Here is a 24,834-nt window from a genome sequence, read left to right as displayed (position 1 = left end):
TACCTGATTAAATACTGTGCTCTTGCAGTTGTCTTCTCACTTTCAAAACATTTTGTTTTTATTGAATATTCTCAACAACATATAAAGATGTTTCATTATCTATCATCTTAAAAATTCTTCCTGGATTTCATATCCTATTATGGCTAAAAACTCTCAAACTCTCCCACTTTTTAAAAAATATTTTTTTCTGGAAAAAATACAATCTCAATTTCTTTTTTTACTTTTTTCCATGCCCATATCTCACTGTAATCCACTTCTCCACTTTTGAAACTCACCATTCTTTCAAAATGCTCTTGTTACAGTTAGCCATAACCTCTGTTTTATCTGATTCATGGATACCTCTTTGTCTCCATGCTGAACCCTTGCTGGCATCATTATCGCAATTAATATCCCCTTCCCATTGAAACAGAGAACACACAAAGTAGGGCATTCTTGGTGAGATAGAGACAGCACCATCATATGTACTAAGGTACTCTCATTCTAGTAAGTCTGACTTTGTAACCCTTTGGCGGCTTAGATTATCTGCTGTGATTGAATATTCCTTTCTCCCCTCCCTTTGCAGGTTTCCCTCTGGGCTCCACAGTGCAGTCTGAAACCAAGGGCATCTGGATGTGGTGTGTGCCCCACCCCTCCAAGCCAAACCACACTCTGGTCCTTCTGGACACCGAGGGCTTGGGGGATGTGGAAAAGGTGAGGTGGAAGGTCATAGATAAATCCTTTTTATTCTGGATTTTCTCCTTATTGCTTGATGATCATAGAACTTTAGCTGCTGTAGTCTATTTGTAAAATCCAGAAGTCAACTATAGTAAATGAGGTTAACTATGGTTTGTTTGAATCCCACTTCTAGGAAAGAATATTAGATATATATTAAATAAAATATTTTATTTCTTGGCTCTGCATGGATGACTTGATTTCTTTTAATAAATAATTATTGAACTGCTGAATTCTAGGCCTTTGGACTTAATAAGGTAGATTGTGTTAGTGGTTTAGTTGCTAAGTTGTGTCTGACTCTTGCGACCCCACAGACTGTAGCCCACCAGGCTCCTCAGTCCGTGAGATTTCCCAGGCAAGAATACTGGAGTGCATTGCCATTTCCTTCTCCAGGGGATCTTCCCTGACCCAGGGATCAAACCCAAGTCTGCTGCGTTACAGGTGGATTCTTTACCAACTGAGCCACCAGGGAAGCCCAAATAAGGTAGATATCAGTGACCAAAGTAAAGGTCTTGTTCTCAAAGACCACACATGTGCAGTCAGATTTAATAAAGGATGATTGGTAAAGAAGCAGGTTGGACAGAGGAAGAAGTTTAACTACATTGCAATCACCAACTCCTGTCAATTCCCTGGAAGATCTGGGCAAGAATGGTCCTTTTGAGTTGCTCTGACTTGGGACAATGGTGCTAGTAAATTATTGAAAAGTTACTTTGGGAGCCTTTCTAATTAATAGGGCTGACACCCGAAGACTCTTTCACTGGCACTCTCAACAGCTAGGGGAATAAGTCCTTCAGTCTTGAAAGGTGATCCAGGCAGGCCTTCACAGTTTCTATCACTTACAGTGAAGTTGTAAAGGTATGTTGGTAAAAAAGAGGGAAAACATCAACCTGGGAGAGAGGAAGGATTTTTGATTCATCTTCTTAGCTATCAGATGAAGAGTGTATTTAAAGGTTGGAGTTAAGAGATGAGTTTACATGTTCTATGATGAAATTCATCGGGCTTCCCTGGTGGCTCAGAGGTTAAAGCGTCTGCCTCCAATGCGGGAGACCTGGGTTCGATCCCTGGGTCGGGAAGATCCCCTGGAGAAGGAAACGGTAACCCACTCCAGTATTCTTGCCTGGAGAATCCCATGGACGGAGAAGCCTGGTAGGCTACAGTCCATGGGGTCGCAAAGAGTGGGACACGACTGAGCGATGGAACGGAATGGATGATGAAATTCATCAACTGCTCACAGAGCATTTTAGAAAGCTGTGAGATACCCCTAGATGTGGTGGTTCTAGAAAACATATGTTTGTCCTACAAGAAACATTTTGAGATGGATTTTTTGGTATTTTAGCTTTCTACTAATGGATGAAAGAAGTTATATTTCTTTTTTTTCATTAACTTTAGACTTATTTGGAAATAGTACCTAAATTTCTATAGCTTTTTATATTTCTTCCCAAAGGAGAATTAGAAATTCTGTTTTTATCTTGAAAGTCGTATATCAAACAATGATATAGTCTTGTTGAAATAATTGATTGTTTGCCATAAATGCCACTTCTTCTTCTAATTGATTATTTTCTAAGACTTGGTTTTGGGGAAATAAAGTAATGAATAGACTATTTTCCCCTAAACTCCCGTATAGAATTGTCTTGACATAAATCAGTTTTTCCATTTGCTCTAGGCAGCAGCTTTACACACCCTCTACAGTAGAAATAAAATATAGATTTATGCTACTATTTACAAAATGCTATGATTTGTACAAACAAATTAGCCTGGCCTTTAAGGCCCTTCATCAGGTTTCACTAGAGCTTCAAATTCACTTCTCCACTCACCCTCTGCTCCAGTCAAATGAAATAATTCTATTTTAATTATAAGACCCCAGTGTTCTCCCATCTCTAATTTTGCCTCTGTGAGTGCTTCTGTCTATGGGATCACCTTCATTTCTGTTTTTTTTTTTGATGCTAATACATAAATAAAATCTTCATTTATTTCACGCTCTTGAGTTTCAGACTCTATCATAACTAATGTTTTTAAAACTTATAAAGAGGCACATCTGAAAAACTAATCAAATATTAAAAAGAAAGCAAATATTTAAAAACAGCTAAATTGGAGAAAAAGTGTGATACAATCTTAATTATTATTGTTCACATTAAAATGAAATACTAAGAGTAGTGCCTAATTCTATGAATCACTTTATTAGAGAATATGCAAGCTATAATTACAGTGACTATCTAGACAAAAAAGATCTATATTTTATTTAATCAATCCATTGATTTAACAAGTATATGAGTTTCCTAATCTTGGAAGTTTTACTTTTAAATTAGCTGGCCTGAGGATAGCATTGGTAATAAACAGCTATATAAAAATTAAAATTCCATTTCCATTTTCCTAAAAAACATGTTTACAGAATTATTAAATGTTTTTTAAATTTATTTCTTATTTCTGACAAAATATTAATCTTGTAAATAAATATTCACGACTTATTGTCTCTTAATAACTTGGAAAAATTGGAATATGCTGCATTTGGAAAACTCTATGAGGGTGTCTGTTTTTTACATTTGCAGCAACATAGATGACCTAGAGATTATCAGACTAAGTGAAGTAAGCTAAGAAAGACAAATATATGATATCACCTACATGTGGAGTGTAACAAATGATACAAATGAACTTACTTACAAAAGAGAAATAGACTCACACACATAGAAAACAAATTTAGGGTTACCAAAGAGGAAAGAGGAAAGAAATGGGGATGGATAAATTAGGAATTGGGATTAGCAGATACACACTCAGTTAAGTTCAGTTCAGTTACTCAGTCGTGTTCGACTCTTTGCAACCTCATGGATTGCAGCATGCCAGGCTACCCTGTCCATCACCAACTCCCACAGCTTGCCAAACTCATTTTCATCAAGTCAATGATGCCATCCAACCATCTCATCCTCTGTCATCCCCTTCTCCTTCTGCCTTCAATCTTTCCCAGCCTCAGGGTCTTTTCAAATGAGTCACTTCTTCGCATCAGGTGCCCAAAGTATTGGAGTTTCAGCTTCAGCATCAGCCCTCCCAGTGTACATTCAGGACTGATTTCCTTTATGATGGACTGGTTGGATCTCCTTGCACTCCAAGAGACTCTCAAGAGTCTTCTCCAACAACAGTTCAAAAGAACCAATTCTTCAGCACTTAGCTTTTTTATATCCCAACTCACGTCCACATATGACTACTGAAGACACCAAAGCTTTGACTAGACGGATTTTTGTTGGAAAATAATGTCTCTGCTTTTTAATATGCTGTCTAGGTTGGTCATAACTATTCTTCCAAGGAGCAAGCATCTTTTAATTTCATGGCTGCTGTCACAAAGGTATCTCACTGTTTCCATTGTCTCCCCATCTATTTGCCATGAGGTGATGGGACCGGATGCCGTGATCTTAGTTTTCTGAATGTTGAGTTTTAGGCCAACTTTTTACTCTCCTCTTTGATTTTTATCAAGAGACTCTTTAGTTCTTCTTCACTTTCTGCCACAAGGGTGGTGTCATCTGCATAGCTGAGGTTATTGATATTTCTCCGGCAATCTTGATTCCTGCTTGTGCTTCATCTAGCCCAGTATTTCACATGATGTACTCTGCATATAAGTTAAATAAGCAGGGTGACAATAAACAGCCTTGACGTAATCCTTTTTTGATTTGGAACCAGTCTGTTGTTCCATGTCCTGTACTAACTGTTGCTTCTTGACCTACATACAGATTTCTCAGGAGGCAGATAAGGTGGTCTGGTATTCCTATCACTTGAAGAATTTTCTTGTTTGTTGTGATCCACACAGTCAAAGGTATAGGCTTAGTCAATAAAGCAGAAGTAGATGTTTTTCTGTAACTCTCGCTTTTTCGATGACCCGATGGATGTTGGCAATTTGGTCTCTGGTTCCTCTGCCTTTTCTAAGTCGAGCTTGGAAATCTGGAAGTTCATGTACTACTGAAGTCTGGCTTGGAGAATTTTGAGCATTACTTTGCTAGTGTGTGAGATGAGTGCAATTGTGTGGTAGTTTGAACATTCTTTGGCATTGCCTTTCTTTGGGATTGGAATGATAACTGACCTTTTCCAGTCCTGTGGCCACTGCTGAGTTTTCCAAATTTGCTGGCATATTGACTACAGCACTTTCACAGCATCATCTTTTAGGATTTTAAATAGCTCAACTGGAATTCCATCACCTCTGCTAGCTTTGTTCATAGTGATGCTTCCTAAGGCCCACTTGACTTCCATTCCAGGATGTCTGGCTCTAGGTGAGTGATCACACCATCACAGTAATCTAGATCATGAAAGCCTTTTTTTTTTTTCTTTGTGTCTGACTTTTTATTTATTTATTTATTTTTAAATAATTAATTTATTTTTTATTGGAGGCAAATTATTTTACAATATTATATTGGTTGGTTTTGCCATACATTGACATGAATTTGCCCCGGGTTTACATAAGTTTCCCCTCCTGAACCCCCCGCCCACCTCCCTCCTCCCTTTATCCTCCCTTTATCCTCCCTCTGGGTCATCCCCGCACGCCAGCCCCGAGTATCCTATAACATGCATCGACCCTGAACTAGTGATTCGTTTCACATATGACAGCATACGTGTTTCAATGCCATTCTCCCAAATCATCCCACCCTCACCCTCTCCCACAGAGTCCCAAAGACTGTTCTATACATCTGTGTCTCTTTTGCTGTCTTGTATACAGGGTTATCATTTGCATCTTTCTAAATTCCATATGTATGCGTTAGTACACCTTCATTTCTTGAAGTCCACGTTTTACCAATTCTTTAATACTCAGTTCAAGACTTGGAGGAAGCTTTCATGTCACATTCTTTCTCCAACTTTCATAGTGCGGTTCTTCCTTCACAGACATGAATTTTAATTTAATGTTATAGCTATAAGTGTCACTGCTTACAGACATTACTAAGATATCAGCTTTCCATAGACACTGTCATCTTTGCTGCATTCATTATTATGGGTGTTTGTCACTTATTTGAAATAGGCATCCTGAAAAGAATAATTGTCATTTTTAATATTGCTTTTTGAAATCTAAAAACAGTGGGAAAGTATTGAGTAACTTTTGCAGATATTTATTGATTGAATATAATTTAAAAACTCAGTTATGCCAACTATGGTCTATTTTATGTGAGTTATGATTAATAAATATGTGTGGAACGAATAAGTGCTAACACTCACCATTGAATACATAGTTACATACCAAGTACTGTACTATTATTACGTATAGGTTATTTTCCTTCATCCATTGAGGGAAAAGAAAGTCTTATGAAGATTAGAATCACTTTATATATGAAAAAAATCACAAACATAAACAATGTCTTTGTAATTGTCAAAGCTGATATCTGTATTTGAGTCTGTCTTCAAATAGTGTCTATGCGTGGTGAGTATGTTAACTGAAATAATACATGAAAGCATGATAGAATCAATGGATGAATGAATGTTTAATTTAGGAGTAAACTCTTAAACCTCTTGTTGAAATGTGATTTCTAGGGTGACCCTAAGAACGATTCGTGGATCTTTGCCCTGGCTGTGCTTCTATGTAGCACCTTTGTCTACAATAGCACGAGCACCATCAACCACCAGGCCCTGGAACAGCTGCAGTATCCTTCCAGAAACTGAACCTCCAAGTTTCACCGAGTTTGATGAAAATGATAGAGTCATTTCTCCTTCCCTGTCATTTAGTTGCCTTTGGTGGAGCAGAGGGGGAGTGATGATAATACTTTTTAATTAGGGAAATGTAGGAATTGTGAGGAGACGGTTGCTTTTCTTTAACCAAGTCCTAGCTATGTGACAGAGCTCACAGAACTTATCCAGGCCAAGTCCTCTCCAAGTCCTGATGGAGTAGAAGATTCCACAGAGTTTGTGAGTTTCTTTCCAGACTTTATCTGGGCTGTTCGGGATTTCACCCTGGAGCTGAAGTTAAACGGTCACCCTATCACAGAAGATCAATACCTAGAGAATGCCTTGAAGCTGATTCCAGGTATCAGAGCAAGACCGGGCAGTGGATGGTCCAGTGGAGGGTGGGATTTACTAAACACTGTCTATCATCTTTGGGACTGTGTTGCCCTAATGGTCCAGGAGCGAGTGATAAGAATGAAGACAGAACACAAAATCTGGTGCAATGGGTCAGGGGACATGCAACCTCTATTGGACTGAGGTGTAGAGTCTACTCTGAGTCCAGCTTTTATTCCTAATTGCAGACTACAAGACTATCTTTGATCTTATTTTTCCTAAGACACTACACTGAGATAGTCCAGATCTCCTTGTTTTTACCCCAGGCGGTTCCCTTTTGGACTAGTCTCGGGAACACTCAGCAAGTGCATAGGCAGCGTTCATGCCTGACGCTGACCGGTGTTCCAAGGTCTATTATGCTTTCATGATCCCAGTCATACTCCCTTCTGGGTCTGGCCTTGGGGTTTGTAGCAAGGAGATTATTCTTAAGAAAAACATGGAAGATAATCATTAACACAATTTCTTAATATATGCTGTTTCTCCAGGTGCTATTTCTGTGGAATTTCTCAAGGCTGTGAAGTACATTATTAGGAATTCCCACTATATCGCCCCCTTTTTTGTTTTTGCAGGAGTAGATACACCATCTGAACAACTTCCTTTTTCATCAGTTCTCAGATGGTTTTTCTCATGCATCTGAGGACTAGACACAAAACAGTTAAAAATTTACATCCTGATAGTATAGTACCAAGCAATCTTCCTCCTAAAGTTTTAATCCACATCATGGGATTAAGTTTATGTAAGCTTTCCTCAATTTATTCAAATAAATCAGTTTCTGGGAGTAATTGTAAGTGAGCATTCTGCATATTAGAAATAGTAGCCTGTAATTCGGAGAAGGCACTGGTGACCCACTCCAGTACTCTTGCCTGGAAAATCCCATGGACGGAGGAGTCTAGAAGGCTGCAGTCCATGGGGTCGCTAAGAGTCAGACACGACTGAGCAACTTCACTTTCCCTTTTCACTTTCATGCACTGGAGAAGGAAATGGCAACCCACTCCAGTGTTCTTGCCTGGAGAATTCCAGGGATTTTGGAGTCTGGTGGGCTGCCGTCTGTGGGGTCGCACAGAGTTGGACATGACTGAAGTGACTTAGCAGCAGCAACAGCAGCAGCCTGTAATTGGGAAATATCTAAGGATAGATTATTATGAATGTGTCCTCTCAAATGTTTAGATAATCGATCCCAAGTATATGCACTTTGATTATACTTATGAGGTATGACACAAAATGAAGAGATAGTCCAATCACACTTAAGATGAATTTGTAATTTAAAATTTTTTACTTCGTTCCATAGTAGGAGAACTGCATTTTCTAAATCAATCAATCGTTCATTAATTTCTTGGTCTATGTGGGTTTGACTTCCCCAGGCAGAACTTGCATTTTGGTGCCACTGCTGTACAAATGTAGCCGTTTACATAGTTTGAAGTGCCACCCTGGCTATTGCTGCTGTCGTGGCTACGGTAACAATTCGCATAATAGCTGCCATAAGGAGTCCAATAAACCTTTTGGAATTTGTAGTACTTTCTTTATAACTTTTATAAGAGGATGTGTTTCAGAAAAGCCTTCCCAAGGTCTGGTTTGATTTACTGGAAGCCATATTCCTCATCTTCTTCATATAACAAATGAGTGATTAGAATTATAAAGTGGAGAATTTAAGCAAGTATATAATTTGTAATTCTGGCAAGAAAGTTCTTTATACACTTTCATTGATAGAAATTGTTCCTTTTGAGAGCACATAAGGATCTCTCACACAATCCTGAATATGAAATGTCCAGTTTGCACTGGTATTAAATGTCAAGGAATAATTAGTTTTATCGGAATAACATCCGTCCCAAATTTGGAATTTTTAAAGACTTAAAGCCAATTTCCAAATCTCTCCTTGCCCTATTCCTTGATCCAATTGTGGGAAGAGGGGAGACATGCCACTACCATGCCATATAATTGGATGATCTAAATGAGTGGTAATATTAGTATGGTGAAAGACTTTATGCAGCTTCCAACACAGCCTTTTGTGAGGATTGCAGGATTGATTTTGATGAGAGCAATTAGAGACTGCCTACCCCTTAGGGGACCAGTCCCATACAATTCCATAGGAACCATTAATCAAAATTACTCACTCAGTTCCACAACAATTATCCCACTGAATACGATCTTGTTTTTCAGCCGGTAGCTTGAGATGCTCGCCTAAAGGTCTGTCTGATTTGGTGTCATTGTCGGGTAGCAGAGTTGTTATAAGCAAAACTCAGACCAGAGAGAGGATGTAGCTAAATCTTAGTATAGTTGCTATTTAAAGAATTAACAACCAGGCTTGCATGATAATTTAAGTCTTCCTGTAGCTGGTCCTACACAAATTGGCCAGGATCCATACCCATAAGCAACAATGAATGGAGTCCCTTCCTCTTGCTTAAAAAGAGGAAGGCGTGTATCTTCAGGTCCTGGTATCCAGGAAGAATCATTAACATAAACAGGGATCACAGAATACCCCCAATCAACAGGTTTTTGTAATGGGGGGTTAGGTATACATGCCCAATAAGTATAATTTTTAGATTCAGCTGTTGCTAGGGGTATACTCGCTGCGGTGGTGATAAGAGCTAACATGGCAACACCCAGGTTGTTAGGAGTGACAGCTTTCCCTTCATTTTCTAAGATCTCCTCTGATTTCTGTGTTAATCTTTTAATTTGTCCCCAAGTGGGGATCTTGTTCTGATGAGTCGACGGGAGGGGAATTGTTATCTTTGTTTGTTTCAGACTCAGGCTTCTGAAACTCATAACTGGGGGCTCTACGTCCCATGTGAATCATCTCTTTCATGGGAGTTGGCTCATGATACGGTTTCAGATGACGTGAGGGAATCCAAACGGGTGTTTCTGAATCACCTGGTGGAACACAAGCGAAACCCCTTCCCCTGGTTATCAGATGCCCCCTATGCCATGAGTGTGTTACTGGATCATACCACCAAACAGGTGGTTTGGGGTGAATTTCTTTTTGTTCCTTTATAAAATGTCATTCTGCTGCAGTGAAATCATTATCTTGATGCAAAAAATTTTAAGTAAATAATGCTTTATATAATTTTTGCTGTGGTGGGAGTGACATTCTATCTCCCCCTTTTTGTTTTTGTAACGTTTCTTTAAGAATCTGTTAGCTTGTTCTACAATAGCTTGTCCTTGGGGATTACAGGGAATTCCTGTATGATGTTTTATAGACCAAGCCTTTAAAAAATCCCTAAAAGCAGAACTACTGTAAGTCGGGCCATTGTCTGTTTTTATATTTTGTGGAAGGCCCATAGTAGCAAAGCAGCTACACAAATGTGAAATAGCATGTCTTGTAGATTCTCCAGGGCAAGCAGTTGCCCAGATAAATTTAGAGTTAATATTAACTGTGACATGTACATAAGCAAGCTTTCCAAAGGATGGAACGTGAGTTACGTCCATCTGCCAGATCTGATTTGGCCTCAGGCCACGAGGATTAATTCCCCCAGTTTCTGTTGGAGACATGGTTATTGCAACCATCTGACATGTAGGACAAGTCCTCACAGTCTGTTTAGCTTGAGCCCAAGTGATGTGAAACTTGGTTTTTAAATATTTTGAATTACAATGTGTCATGTCATCAAAGGCTGATGCCTCTGTAAAGGCTGGAAATAAAAGGGCGTCGGCTTGAGTATGCCCTTCTGTTAAAGCCCCTAGTCAAACAGTATGAGCCCGAATATGAGTAATGTAGAATGGAAACTGTCAGTGTCGAATCACCTGTTGTAAATTTGTAAAAAGTGTATACAATGTGGATGGGATAGTATCCTTAATAGTTGCTGTTTCTATATGTTTAGTGACATGTACAGAATATTGAGAATCAGATAAGATATTAATTGCTTGGGGAATATTTTGTGATATGTGTATAATAGCTAGAATTTTTGCTTGTTGTACAGAATATCCAGGTGTTTCAATTACTAGCATAAACATACCTGTATATCCTGCTTTCGCTCAGCTAGTGCCATCTGTAAAATTGAGAGGAGCGGAGGGAATGGGGTTGACACTGGTAATTCTAGGCAAAATCCATCTTGTTTGCTTTAAAAACTGCAAGATAGGCAAATCAGGATAGCGGTTGCCAATATGTCCTACATATTGGACAGCTAAAGCTTGTTGCCAAGATAATGGATAATGAATTTTGAAGAGAATGTTTTAATTCCTTGAAGGTTGGTGTAGTGAAAATAAGGCAGGGATCATGTCCAGTAAGCTGTTGAACACACTCTCTTCCTTTTAGAATTATATTTGCTACCACACCTAAGTGAAGGGTAATAGATTTTGTTTGTGAATTAGCTAAGAATATCCATTCAACTATTAAAGGAGTTTGCATAATCAACCCAGTAGGGGAGTGGGGGTAGGGAAGACAACTGAAGAGGCTCTGAAGGGTCTATTCTGTCTATTTGGCAGTTTTATACAGCTTGTGCTGTAATTGCTATCTTTGTCTCAGCCTCAGGAATTTGTTGTTGGGAGCTATTAAGCTCTGGATTTTCTCTTAATAGAATAAATGGGATAAAGAATAAGTTGGAATCACTAACTTAGGCCGAATCCAGTTAACATCTCCTAGTAATTTTTGTAAGTCATTTAAAGTTTTAATTGAGTCTCTGCGTACCTGCATCTTTTGGTTTGATTGCAGTATGGGTGACTTTATTTCCTAAGAACTAAAAAGGTTCAGTGTATTGTAATTTATCAGGAACAACATATAAGCCAGCACATTCCAAGCATTCCTTTAGCTTTAAAAACATTCCTTAGGCTATCAATTTCAGGTAAGGCACATAGTATATCATCCATATAATGAATGATATATGCATGAGGGAATTGCTATCGCACTGGATGTAAAGCCTTGGCTACAAAATTTTGACAAATAGTGGGACTGTTAAGCATACCTTGAGGTAATACAGTCCATTGAAATATTTTATGTGGCTTCTTTAAATTAATGGAAGGAACTGAAAAGGCAAATCCAGGTTTATCATCAGGATGTAAAGGAATATTGAAAAAACAATCTCTGAGATCAATAGCAAACAAATGCAAATTTCTTGGAATTGTACTAAGATTAGGTAGACCAGGCTGCAAAGCATCCACTGGAACAATAACAGCATTAACAGCTCTCAGATAAGTAAGTATTCTCCATTTACCTGATTTCTTTTGTATAATGAACACTGGAGAATTCGAGGGGCTAAAGGACTCAATAATATGTCCCTTGTGAAGTTGTTCATTAACTAATTCACGTAAAGCCTCCATTTTTTTGTTTGTTTGTTTTAGAGGCCACTGCTCTATCCACACAAGTTGATCTGTTTTCCAATTAAGAGGTGTGGGTGGAGGAAGATTAATAGGAGCAGTGGCTACTAGTGAAAAGGGGACGGTTTGAAATCTTGAGTAGTCAAAGGACAAATTCTTCCTTGTTGATTTTCACCCAGTGCCAATCCTGGCATATAACCTTGATTGAACATAATTTGGTGACTGTCCTCACTATATTGATTTGGAGGACAAGGGGGAGGAGACAGAGGGAAAAAAATCCCTCATCATCTTCCTCGGGAGCCAAAGGAGCAAGTTTTGCAGATGGCTTGCCCTTTCCCTCAGATTCCATATACTCTGACCTTTGAGGTTTTTCAAGAGAATTATCATCATTTTCATCAAAAGAATCAGAAGTCTGCTAAGGTTCCAGTACTGACTTAATTAATGCCCACACACTCCAAATAGAAATAGGGAGTGGAGTTCCTTTTGCATGTTCTTTTTTAAACTTGGCTCCAACCTTTACCCAGACTTTTAAATCCAAGGTCCCTATTGATGGGAACCAGCAGCAATATTTATCCACAGCTTGTGACAATTCTAATAATCCCCCTTCACTAATTGAAGCTCCTCCCACTTTCAAGAGCTGTCTTAATAAACAAATACATGAGTGATAGTGTTCTGCACTCTCAACATTTCCCATTTTCAGTTAGTTCAGTTGCTCAGTCGTGTCTGACTCTTTGCGACCCCATGGACTGCAGCACACCAGGCCTCCCAGTCCATCACCAACTCCCAGTGTTTACTCAAACTCATGTCCATTGAGTCTGTGATGCCATCCAACCATCTCACCCTCTGTCATGCCCTTCCCCTCCCGCCTTCAATCTTTCCCAGCATCATGGTCTTTTCCAGTGAGTCAGTTCTTCGCATCAGGTGGCCAAAGTATTAGAGTTTCAGCTTTAGCATCAGTCCTTCCAATGAACACCCAGGATTGAGCTCCTTTAGAATGGACTGGTTAGATCTCCTTGCAGTCCAAGGGACTCTCAAGAGTCTTTTCCAGCACCACAGTTTAAAAGCATCAGTTCTTTCGCAGTCAGCTTTCTTTAGATTCCACCTCTCACATGCGTCAATGGCTACTGGAAAAACGATAACCTTGACTAGATGGACCATTGCTGGCAAAGTATTGTCTCTGCTTTTTAATATGCTATCTAGGTTGGTCATAACTTTTCTTCCAAGGAGTAAGCATCTTTTAATTTCATGGCTGCAGTCACCTTCTGTAGTGATTTTGGAGCCCCCAAAATAAAGTCTGACACTGTTTCCATTGTTGCCCCATCTATTTGCCATGAAGTGATGGGACCAGATGCCATGATCTTTGTTTTCTGAATGTTGAGCTTCAAGCCAACTTTTTCAGCTCTCCTCTTTCACTTTCATCAAGAGGCTCTTTCGTTCTTCTTCACTTTCTGCCATAAGAGTGGTGTCATCTGCATATCTGAGGTTATTAATATTTCTCCTGGCAATCTTGATTCTAGCTTGTGCTTCCTCCAGCCCAGCATTTCTCACGATGTACTCTGCATAGAAGTTAAATAAGCAGGGTGACAATATACAGCTTTGACATACTCATTTCCCTATTTGTAACCAGTCTGTTGTTCCATGTCCAGTTATAACTGTTGCTTCCTGACCTGCATACAGATTTTTCAAGAAGCAGGTCAGGTGGTCTGGTGTTCCCATCTCTTTTATATTTTTCCACAGTTTGTTGTGATCTACACAAAGGCTTTAGCATAGTCAATAAAGCAGAAATAGATATTTTTCTGGAATTCTGTTGCTTTTTTGATGATCCAGCAGATTTTGGCAATTTGATACATGGTTCCTCTACATTTTCTAAAACTGGCTTGAACATCTGGAAGTTCACAGTTCACATATTGTTGAAGCCTGGCTTGGAGAATTTTGAGCATTACTTTACTAGCGTGTGAGATGAGTGCAATTGTGCGGTAGTTTGAGCATTCTTTGGCATTGCCTTTCTTTGGGATTGGAATGAAAACTGACCTTTTCCAGTCCTGTGGCCACTGCTGAGTTTTACCATTTTAACCCTGATTAAATACCTGAAGATTTACCAGCAGGAATTTTCAGAGGCCTCTCAACTCTCCCAGGTTCTGTGTCTCTGTAATTTCACTTTCAGTCCTAGCAGTCTTTTGCTCCAGCCCCACATTAGGGGCCAATTGTTGTCCTAACAGTCTGGGAGCGAGTGACAAGAATGAAGACAGAACACGAAATCTGGTGCAATGGGTCAGGGGACATGCAACCTCTATTGGACTGAGGTGCAGAGTCCACTCTGAGTCCAGCTTTTATTCCTAATTGCAGACTACAAGACTATTTTTGATCTTATCTTTCCCAAGACACTACACTGAGATAGACCAGATCTCCTTGTTTTTACCCCAGGCAGTTCCCTTTTGGACTAGTCTCGGGAACAATCAGCAAGTGCATAGGCAGCGTTCATGCCTAATGCCGACCCGGTGATCCTAAGGTCTATGCTTTCATGATCCCAGTCATACTACTGGGTCTGGCCTTGGGGTTTGTAATAAGAAGATTATTCTTAAGAAAAACATGATAGATAATCATTAATTCAGTTTCTTAATATATGCTGTTTTTCCAGGTGCTATTTCTGTGGAATTTTTCAAGGCTATGAAATTACATTATTAGGAATTCCCACTACAGGGTTGCATTTGTACTTGAGACTAGATCAAAGTTTGTAGGAATCGTGGCTGGAAAGTGGGTTGCAAAGCTCTAGCCACTGGAGTCTCTGTTCATTTAAGAAAAGTAAAGTGTAAGGTAAAGTGAAATTATTCAAAACCAGTTTTGTTTTTTATACCATTTGTAAACTAGCACCAGATTACAATGGGTCATCGGAGAAGGCAACGGCAAGCCACTCCAGTACTCTTGCCTAGAAAATCCCATGGATGGAGGAGCCTGGTAGGCTGCAGTCCATGGGGTTGCTATGGGTCGGACACGACTGAGCAACTTCACTTTCACTTTTCACTTTCACACATTGGAGAAGGAAATGGCAACCCACTCCAGTGTTCTTGCCTGGAGAATCCCAGGGACATGGGAGCCTGGTGGGCTTCTGTCTATGGGGTCACACAGAGTCGGACATGACTGAAGTGACTTAGCAGCAGCAGCAGCAGCACAATGAGTCCTAAAGCCTTCTAAAGACCAGACGCTTGTGTTCCCTATTTTGGCTTCTGCTTTTCTTTGTTGAGGAAAACAACTGACCAGATACTTGTTAGGCATGAAATTATAATGAAACATCTATCTAATTTAAAAAAAAGTGCATTTCACATAGGTAGATTTTATTCTCAAACAGGGATCTTTCTAATCCTGTATAGTGCTGGGCTTAAGCATTTCAGTCGTGTCTGACTTTGCGACTTCCTCTGTCCATGGGATTCTCCAGGGAAGAATTCTGGAGTGGATTGCCTTGTCCCCTCCAGGGGATCGTCCCGATCCAGGGATCCAACCACATTTCTTACGTCTCCTGTATTGGAAGGCAGGTTCTTTACCACTAGTACCACCTGGGAATATCATGTAAAAAATGACTTAATATTCTAAATAAACCTAATGAAGTGTATGTCTTTTCAATCTATGCTTTTTCAATATTTCTGATAATTTTTAGAACATTCATTTTACCTTCTTCATCCCAGCTTTCTCCTAATTCTCATATATTTACCCGTGCTTTAATTACAAATTGATGAATTATTTTATGGGCTACATTTACAGTGGCTGTATCTGATGAAACCTTGAGAGAGATATCAATTCTCATTTACTCATTCTTGCTTTAATTTTTCTATTTATGCTTTCTCAAAATATCTATTGAGAAATTGTCTAGTCAGAAGAGGCCAACTGTCAGATCAAATATAATAACTTTTGTCAAAGAGTTGATTGATTAGTGGTGACATCTTAAAATTGCTTTTAACTTATATTTACCCTTCAGAGGTTTTTGCTAAAAATTAGCTAACTCTGTACCAAGTATTTTTTAGCATCAAAATCGTTTTCCCTAAATAATCAGTGTCATTCCCAATATTTCAAATATTGTCCTTTAACCCTTATTTATGGCTCTTCTTCTTGGTCTCACAGCTCAATTCCTACATGAGACTGCTGCTGCTGCTGAGTCACTTCAGTCGTGTGGAGAGAAATTTAGGGAGACATCTGATTCAGTAAAAGAAACCTAAAACTGATATCTAAGAGACAATGGCTCTATGGCATGCAGGTCTGCGGATATCAGTTTTAGGTTTCTTTTACTGAATCAGATGTCTCCCTAAATTTCTCTCCAGAGTTATATCAATGGTGTAAGTTTTATGTGCGAGGACGTGCTGAGTATGTTAAATAAGTTATTAGCATAGAAGACAGCATAGAAACGTGAATCCCTGTCCTGAACACCATGAGCTCCCTTGTTTCAAAAGTCTTCCCACTCTAATCTGTTTTTCTGTCCTTCAGGCAGGAATCCCAAAGCCAGAACATCCAATCTATCCAGAGAGTGTATCAGGCATTTCTTTCCAACACGGAAGTGTTTTGTGTTTGACTCGCCAACAAATGACAAAGAACTCCTATACAATATTGAGAATGTGTCTGAAGACCAACTGGATCCTAAATTCCTGAAACAAACAAACAACTTCTGTTCTTACATCTTCACCAATGCAAAAGTCAAGACCCTCAAAGAGGGGATCCCTGTCACTGGGAATCGTGAGTCTCTTTTCCCTGATTCCATGGGGGTTGATGTGTGCTGAATATTTTATATAATGTGTTTTTCAGTATTTTTGTTTGATTCTATATGGAATTTGGGTTTTACAGACACTCATATTCCATGAAGAAATGTGTATGCTTCATAATTATCTTACTTTGGGGAATTTACAAATCCCTTCCCTAAATGGCAAGTTTTGTCACTGAAATCTGTGGCTTCCACTTATCTGAAAAATTCCTCTACTGAAAAAAACTATCAGGGTATAAAAACAGAATCTTCCATTTTCTGAAGTCCTATATAATAACTGTTCTTTGCAAGTAGAATACAAAAGATATTTTGGAAGATTCAGTTCAGTTCAGTCACTCAGTCATGTCCAACTCTTTGCTACCCCATGGAGTGCAGCACACCAGGCTTCCCTGTCCATCACCAACTCCTGGAGTTTGCTCAAACTCATGTCCATTGAGTTGGTAATGCCATCCAACCATCTCATCCTCTGTCGTCCCCTTCTCTTCCTGCCTTCTATCTTTCCCAGCATCAGGGTCTTTTCAAATGAGTCAGTTCTTTCCATCAGGTGGCCAAAGTATTGGAGCTTCAGCTTCAGTATCAGTCCTTCCAATGAATATTCAGGACTGATTTCCTTTAGTATTGACTAGTTTGATCTCCTTGAGGTCTAAGGGATTCTCAAGAGTCTTCTCCAACACCACAGTTCAAAAGCATCAATTCTTTGGCACTCGGTTTTCTTTATGGTCCAACTCTCACATTCATATATGACTATTGGAAAAACCATACATTTGACTAGACAGATCTTTGTTGGCAAAGTAATGTCTCTGCTTTTTAATATGCTGTCTAGGTTGGTCATAGCTTTTCTTCCAAGGAGCAAGCATCTTTTAATTTAAAGTGTCTTTTAGTTTTTTGGAAGATTAGAGTGGACCAAAAATAAATACTAGTCCATAAATCACTGAAAAATCCATTCAAAGCCTCAGAATTGTGAGTAAATATAATCTGATATACCGTCTCATCTTAATACCTATGCAATCTATTTTGCTTTTAATATTTCAAATGGCTCCTAGTTTGTTACATAGAGGTAGATTTTCAATTTTTTCTGCCCTGTGGGCTGGAAAACCATAAAAATAAAGTCAGTAAGAAAATGAAGGTAGTGATAGTAGAAAGGGGGATGGTGTGTGTGTGTGTGTGTGAGCATGTGTGTCTTTAAAAATGTAGTCTCAGAATCTTGATGCCTATTGATTGATAATATTTATCCCTTAAATGTCCTGACTTGTTCAGGACTGAGGACTCTGGTTGTGACCTATGTGGATACCATCAATACCGGAGCTGTACCTTGCTTGGAGAACGCAGTGGCAACTCTAGCCCAGCTGGAGAACTCAGCAGCTGTGCAGAAGGCAGCTGACCACTACAGTGAGCAAATGACCCAGAGACTGAACCTACCCACAGACATGCTCCAGGAGCTGCTGGAGCTGCACACAGCCTGTGAGAGGGAAGCCATTGCCATCTTCATGGAGCGCTCCTTCAAGGACAAAGATCAGGAATTCCAGAGGGGTCTTGTGGTAATTTGTCTTCGTATTTACCATTCCCCCCCCTTGAATAATGAAGCCTAGCAGTGCCCTTATGGTCCCCATGGCTCATCCCTCACTCAAGGATGAAGTAGTCTGTGTTCACATGAGGGATAGAGTTTGAAAGGACAACATTTTCTTCTTTTTTCTACCAAATCTTGGGAAGTTTATCTGGAAATGTCTCTCATCTCTGCTGTAGAACCAGTATAGATATCCTTTTGAAGTAAATGCTTCTGCAGATTCCAGTGCTGTCTAGAGCACATGCACAAGTCATTCTTAAGTTGATTTCTTTCTCTTTTGAACACACTCTTAGATCAGGAACTAAAATTTTTCTAATCAGACTCTTATTCCAAGCCAATTTCAACTTAGGTTGCTCCTTGCCATATCTTTGAAAGTAGAAACACTGAATGTTGCAACTGCAAAAAAACACAGAGAAGAGATAATGCTACTCCAACATTTCAGATGAAGAACCTGAAGGGAGGTTGAGAAAATTTCCTGTGCTCTATCAGAGAGTTTTCAGGGTTGTGATAGATCAGGTCTTGTGATTGCTTTTTTATTTGATAAAAAAAAAAAAATACTTTTCTCATAAGGACAGCAGTTAGACCAATCCTTCTACTAGATTCTTTGAAATTTTATCTCCTCTTCTTCACTTTTCTGCAGACATCTCTCTATATTTCCCTTGCAGGAAGTCATAAAGAATAAGAAGGAGGGTTTTATGCTGCAGAATGAAGAGGCATCTATCAAATACTGCCAGGCTAAACTTGATGAGCTTTCCAAGGCCCTAATGGAAAGTATAACAGCAGGTGCTTTCTCTGTTCCTGGAGGGCACAAACTCTACAGGAAAGCAATGGAAAGATTACAACAGGACTATTGCCAAGTGCCCAGGAAAGGAGTAAAGGTGAGGAACAAGGGGAGCATGGGGAGCCTACAGAATAGAGTCCAGAGGGTCTCTTGAAAATCAGAGAGCAAAACACCAAGTGTGGGTAATAAGAGAACTTGGGGATATCATCAAAGTTTTAGGTCTTAAGATTCATTGTATGAAATTCGTTAATAACTACATTTGTACCTTTTTATTATTTTTTAAATTAAAAAAATTTTTTTTATTGGCGGCTAATTATTTTACAATATTATATTGGTTGGTTTTGTAGACTCCACATATAAGTGATATCATATGATATTTGCTTTCTGTGTCTAACTTACTTCACACAATTTGATAGTCTCTAGGTCCATCCATATTGCTGCAAAGGACATTACTTTGTTCTTTTTTGTGGCTGAGTGATATTCTATTTATGTATATCTTTTTTATCTGTTCCTCTGTTGATGGACATCTAGGTTGCTTCCATGCCTGGTTATTGTAAATCGTGCTGCAATGAACACTGGGGGTACAAGTGTCTTTCCAAATTTTGGTTTTCCTGGAGTATATGCCCAGGAATGGTATTCCTGGATCTTTCCTTAGACTCTTTAATCCTTCAAATGACATTAAGATGCATCTACACTTATTGTCATCATCTTAAAGATCTGAACTGAGATGCTTAGCAGGTTAAACAAAGTTGCCATAAGTTTTAGCCAGCAAGTAGCAGAGGAAAACAACAGCACAGTTTAGAGGCAATATTTCACACTGGGAAGACAAATATATAAAAGTACCAGAGATCTTGGGTTTGTAGAACTGAAGATAGTTCTGACTGGCTGGAGTCTGGAGTGGCTAGAAGGAAGTAGCACTGGGAGGGAGACGGAAGGAAGACAGGTCACTCTAAGGAGCTTAGACTTGTAGGGAACTACTGTGGAATTTTAAACATAAGAAAAAGTATGTGGACGTGATTGTTTTTGCACTAATTTCCCCAATGGAAATCTAAGTTCTGTGTTCCTCCTTGGTTCCTCAGGAAAATGAGGTCCTCCAGAGCTTTCTGCAGTCACAGATGGCAGTCGAGAAATCCATCCTGCAAGCAGATAAAGCCCTCACTGATGGGGAGAAGGCTGTAGCAGGTACGGGGTAGGGTTTGGCTCACAGGGGAATGGGTAGACTTGGGCAGTGCCCTCTGACAGGTGTGAGACTAAAGCCCTGGTACAAGGAGCGTCCTCTCCCTCTGTGGAACAACTCTGCTACATCAGAAAACAGGGAAAGGAATTATGCAATCACAATGGGGTTAGACAGCAGGCAGACTCCCATCACATTCTGGAATATGCTCTTGGTGATATGGACAAGGCAAGGAATTCAGAGATTTCCCACCTCCCTTTCCAACTTTATTTTGTCTCTGAGGTCAGGAGGGTAGAGGTCAATTCTTACCTTATTTTCTTCCCTCTCTGAAACCTTCCTGGGGCAGAGGAGCGGGCCAAGAAAGAGATAGCTGAGAATGAACAGGAGCTGCTAAGACGGAAACTGCAGGAGCAGCAGCAGGAGATGGAGGCACAACAGAGGAGTCTCCAGGAAAACATAGCCCAGCTGACAGGGAAGCTGGCGAGGGAAAGAGAAAACCTACTGAGAGAGCAGACTATGATGTTGGAGCATAAGCTGCAGGTAAGTCAGGCTGTGACCTTATTCGTGCTCGATGGTCATTGCCCTGGGACCTCAGGAAGGGATGGGCAAAGGTTACAGCAAGACCATGGAGGGAAGCACCATTCCCTTTACTGCCTGTGATTCATTAAAACCCCAAAGACTTTGAATCCTTCCAAAGTCTTTGAGTTCTACTCTGTAAGTAGACGCTGGAGACTTCAAGAGGCGTAGGGCCTCTGCAAGCCATCAGAGAATATAAATAGGGTTTGTATTTATAAACCCTATTATAAAATTTCGGGAGTTTTAAAATGATCTCATGAGGCTTGGTTAAATGGATATTCCAACCACATGTGTTTAACTGGTTTGCTTTATGAGGGTCACTGCCAGTTACCTTGCTACCACCCAAAAGCCCTGAGGTGGATCTCTGCTGACATAGAATATCAGCAATGCCCAGACTTAAAAAACACAGGGCAGGGACAGCTTCTAAACATGCTGCATTGTCTCCAGGGGTGGATACCCAAGCTATCATGTGGCAAAAGGGAAATTCTCTCACTGTCCATCTGGGTGTGTTTAGAACAGATGTCTATGATTTGGGTGACTATACCATCCTGAGTGGGGCTGAGACTTAGTGTAATCATACCTGGCATCTTTTGCCTAGAACATGTATTTGTCCTCATGTCAGGCTTAGCTTCACAGGCTAAATCCAATGGTGTATGAGTAGTAGCAAGGCTGTAAACTACAGTTTCTCTTAATGTTCAGGTCCAAACTGGTAGATATTTTGTTTACAAAATTTTCCTTCCATGACTGAGTTCAGTTCAGTTCAGTCGCTCAGTCCTATCTGACTCTTTGTGACCCCATGAACTGCAGCACGCCAACCCTCCCTGTCCATCACCAACTCCCAGAGTCCACCCAAACCCATGTCCATTGTGTCAGTGATGTCATCCAACCATCTCATCCTCTGTCATCCCCTTCTCCTCCTGCCTTCAATCTTCCCAGCATCAGGGTGTTTTCAAATGAGTCAGCTCTCTGCATCAGGTGGCCAGAGTATTGGAGTTTCAGCCTCAACATCAGTCCCTCCAATGAACACCCAGGACTAATCTCCTTTAGGATGGTTGGATCTCCTTGCAGTCCAAGGGACTCTCAAGAGTCTTCTCCAACATCACATTTCAAAAGCATCAATTCTTCTGCACTCAGCTTTCTTTATAGTCCAACTCTTACATCCATACATGACTACTGGAAAAACCATAGCCTTGACTAGATGGACCTTTGTTGACAAAATGATGTCTTTACTTTTTCATATACCATCTAGGTTGGTCATAACTTTCCTTCCAAGGAACAAGTGTCTTTTAATTTCATGGCTGCAATCACCATCCACAGTGATTCTGGAGCCCAGAAAAATAAAGTCAGCCACTGTTTCCAGTGTTTCCCCATCTATTTGCCATGAAGCCATGAAGCGATGGGACCGGATGCCATGATCTTAGTTTTCTGAATGTTGAGCTTGAAGCCAACTTTTTCACTCTCTTCTTTCACTTTCATCATGAGGCTCTTTGGTTCTTCTTCACTTTCTGATTGAGTAAGAGAGAACAATTTTAGGAATAAAACAAAGACAGTTTGATTAAGTTTTAAAGTTTGAGAAAATATAATCCTCGAGAAAAATAGGAATTTAAAATTTTTACTCCTCTCCTCACTCTTTTTTTTTTTTAGGTCCAGAAACTTCTGCTTGAAGAAGGATTTAGACAGGAATCTGAGAAGATGAGTGCAGAGATAAATCATTTGAGAAATATGATTGATAATACTAATGATAATACTTCCTGGGTTGCACTAGTCTTGGACAAATTTGGCAGAGAGATTGCTTCAGTATTGTGTGCTCCAGGCAAACTTCTTGGTCAGATTGTGAGCGGCGTGAGCTCCCTATTTAAAAAGTAGATCTCCTTTTAAAGAAATTAGAGATATATAATGTATGTATATGCTCTGGCCTATGTTTGGTGTGAATGCTTTTCACTTTCATTTAGCAAGGCTTTAAATATAATAAATGGTTACTAAAAACATCAGTGCCTGGCCCACCTTAGATAGAATAAATGCATAGACATTTTGATACAGCATCTTCACTTTTAGGAAATATATGTGTGCAAAATGACACACACACACACACACACACACAGACACATTTAGCTTCCCTGTAGCTCAGATGGTAAAGAATTTGCCTTCAATGCAGGAAACCCAGGTTCAATCCCTGGGTCAGGAAGATTCTCTGGAGAAGGGAATGGCAATCCACTCCAGTATTCTTGCCTGGAGAATCCCATAGACAGAGGAGCCTGGCAGCCTGTAGTCCATGGGGTTGCAAAGAGCTCGACATGATTGAGCAACTAGCACTACTACTGCTTCATGCACATATACATACAAGAGGTCCATTGAGGCATCTCTTTTAATGGCAAAAGACTGAAAACTACTTAAATATCTATCTATATAGGTGGTATTAATAACATACATTTTGCATGTACATATACTGGAATACTATGTAGCCAGTAAATAAATCGACAATGGAAGTCTATCTGCATAAATATAGAAAAAGCTTGAAGATGTATTGTAAAATGAAAAAAACTGAGGTAGAAAACAGTTTGCATTATCTGTTCACCATAAAAACTGCAGTTATTACATGCACTCATTTATATGGATGCATGGAATGTCTCTTGAAGAACTGATATCACTGGTTTCTTCTGGGGAGGGACAGCTTGGCATTAAGGGTGGAAGGGATACATGTTTTTCATTATATCGTCTATCTTTTCATTTCTATAAAGCTTTATTGTCATTTCTCAAATAACAAAGAAAGAATAAAGTATAATACTAAAAATGATAATAAATGGAATTTGAAATTGACTGTTAGATGATAAAATTGTTCATTGTTTCTAGAAATATTAGCCTGTTCAATGAGTTGGAGCAAAACACTAGAAGGCATAAAATTTGAATCCTAGTTTTGTTTTCATCTTGGTTTGGTTTTTAATCCCTTACATTTGCTTCAAATATAAGGTATAAACTTTGCTGTTACCCCTTGATATCTCAGCTAGAGGAACCTTTAGCAGTAGTGGTTTAGTCACCAAGTTCTGTCCGACTCTTTGCCTTTACTTTCTATGACGTACACTTGTAAGATGTTGGAAGAAAATTACTAAACATTAGGAATATGCCCTGGTGAGAGGAATTCCATCATGCTTGCAAGTCCATTGGTGGCTCTCTGCTGCAGGCAAGAGTAGAATGAGGGATGTACCATGAAGAACCGGCTGCCCTGACAGTGCTGGGGCTGTTGGACGCTGATACACGGAAGCCAGGTGTTGGCATTTAAACATCAAAAGTCAAGTACCCACATGATAGTGATGAGAATCGTGGTTTGTCTTAGCTCAGGCTGTATAACAAACTAATGCAGACTGGATGACTTAGACTAGAAATGTTTCTCTCTCCCAGTTCTGGAGGCTGTAAGTCCAAAAGTGTGTGTCAGCACTGCTGGGTTGTTTTTAAGTGTCCTCTTGAAGCTTCACAGATGGCAACTTTCCTATTGTGTCCTCACAGTTTTGGAAGAGTGATAGAAGGAATGCCTCATATTTCTTTGTTATAAGGGCATTAATCAGACTCATAAAGGCCCCACACTCATTACCTAATTTCCTCTCAAAGCCCCACTTCCAAGTACATTGGGAGTTAGGGATTCTGCAAATGAATTTTGGAGAACACAAGCATTCAGTCCACAACATGGTTGGAGTGGAAGCCAGGTCTCAGGATCTGACCAGAGAAAATTCTGAATATGGCAAATAGAACAGGATGACTAGAGTCGAAATAGATGTGGAAGAAGCAATCAAATGGAATCAAGGATGTTTATCAGGAGGCTGAGAGGTAGCCTCGATGAAAAGAAAGTCTGCAGCCTTGATCTAAACCAATTTTAGAAAATGAACTTATCACCTGGAGAGCAGAGCAGGATCTCAAGAGAAACGATCCTGCAACTCTAGAACAAGGTTATACGATAATGATTTTCCCATTCCCCTTCTAGGGGACCTCTGGAAATTTACTTGGTATCTGTGTGCTGGGGAATGGGATGC

General features: G+C 39.7%; 1 protein-coding gene across 1 annotated transcript in view; it reads left to right on the top strand.

Moving 5' to 3' along the window:
- The window catches only part of GBP6 (guanylate binding protein family member 6), a 29,359-nt gene extending 5,730 nt beyond the window's left edge, over window positions 1-23,629 (top strand). The window contains exons 3-11 of the mRNA XM_055403150.2: window positions 563-690; window positions 6,208-6,317; window positions 6,501-6,697; window positions 16,447-16,692; window positions 17,975-18,255; window positions 18,947-19,159; window positions 20,142-20,244; window positions 20,583-20,776; window positions 22,457-23,629. Coding sequence (XP_055259125.2) covers window positions 563-690; window positions 6,208-6,317; window positions 6,501-6,697; window positions 16,447-16,692; window positions 17,975-18,255; window positions 18,947-19,159; window positions 20,142-20,244; window positions 20,583-20,776; window positions 22,457-22,678 — 1,694 coding nt within the window. The 3' untranslated portion in view covers window positions 22,679-23,629. The remainder of the gene's footprint in view (window positions 1-562; window positions 691-6,207; window positions 6,318-6,500; window positions 6,698-16,446; window positions 16,693-17,974; window positions 18,256-18,946; window positions 19,160-20,141; window positions 20,245-20,582; window positions 20,777-22,456) is intronic.
- Window positions 23,630-24,834: the final 1,205 nt, after the last annotated feature.

The sequence above is a fragment of the Moschus berezovskii genome, chromosome 4 (assembly GCF_049115385.1).
Source record: "Moschus berezovskii isolate FMDL1 chromosome 4, NW_MosBer_1.0, whole genome shotgun sequence".
Classification (NCBI taxonomy): Eukaryota; Metazoa; Chordata; class Mammalia; order Artiodactyla; family Moschidae; genus Moschus; species Moschus berezovskii.
This window is presented reverse-complemented; position numbering and strand designations above follow the sequence as displayed.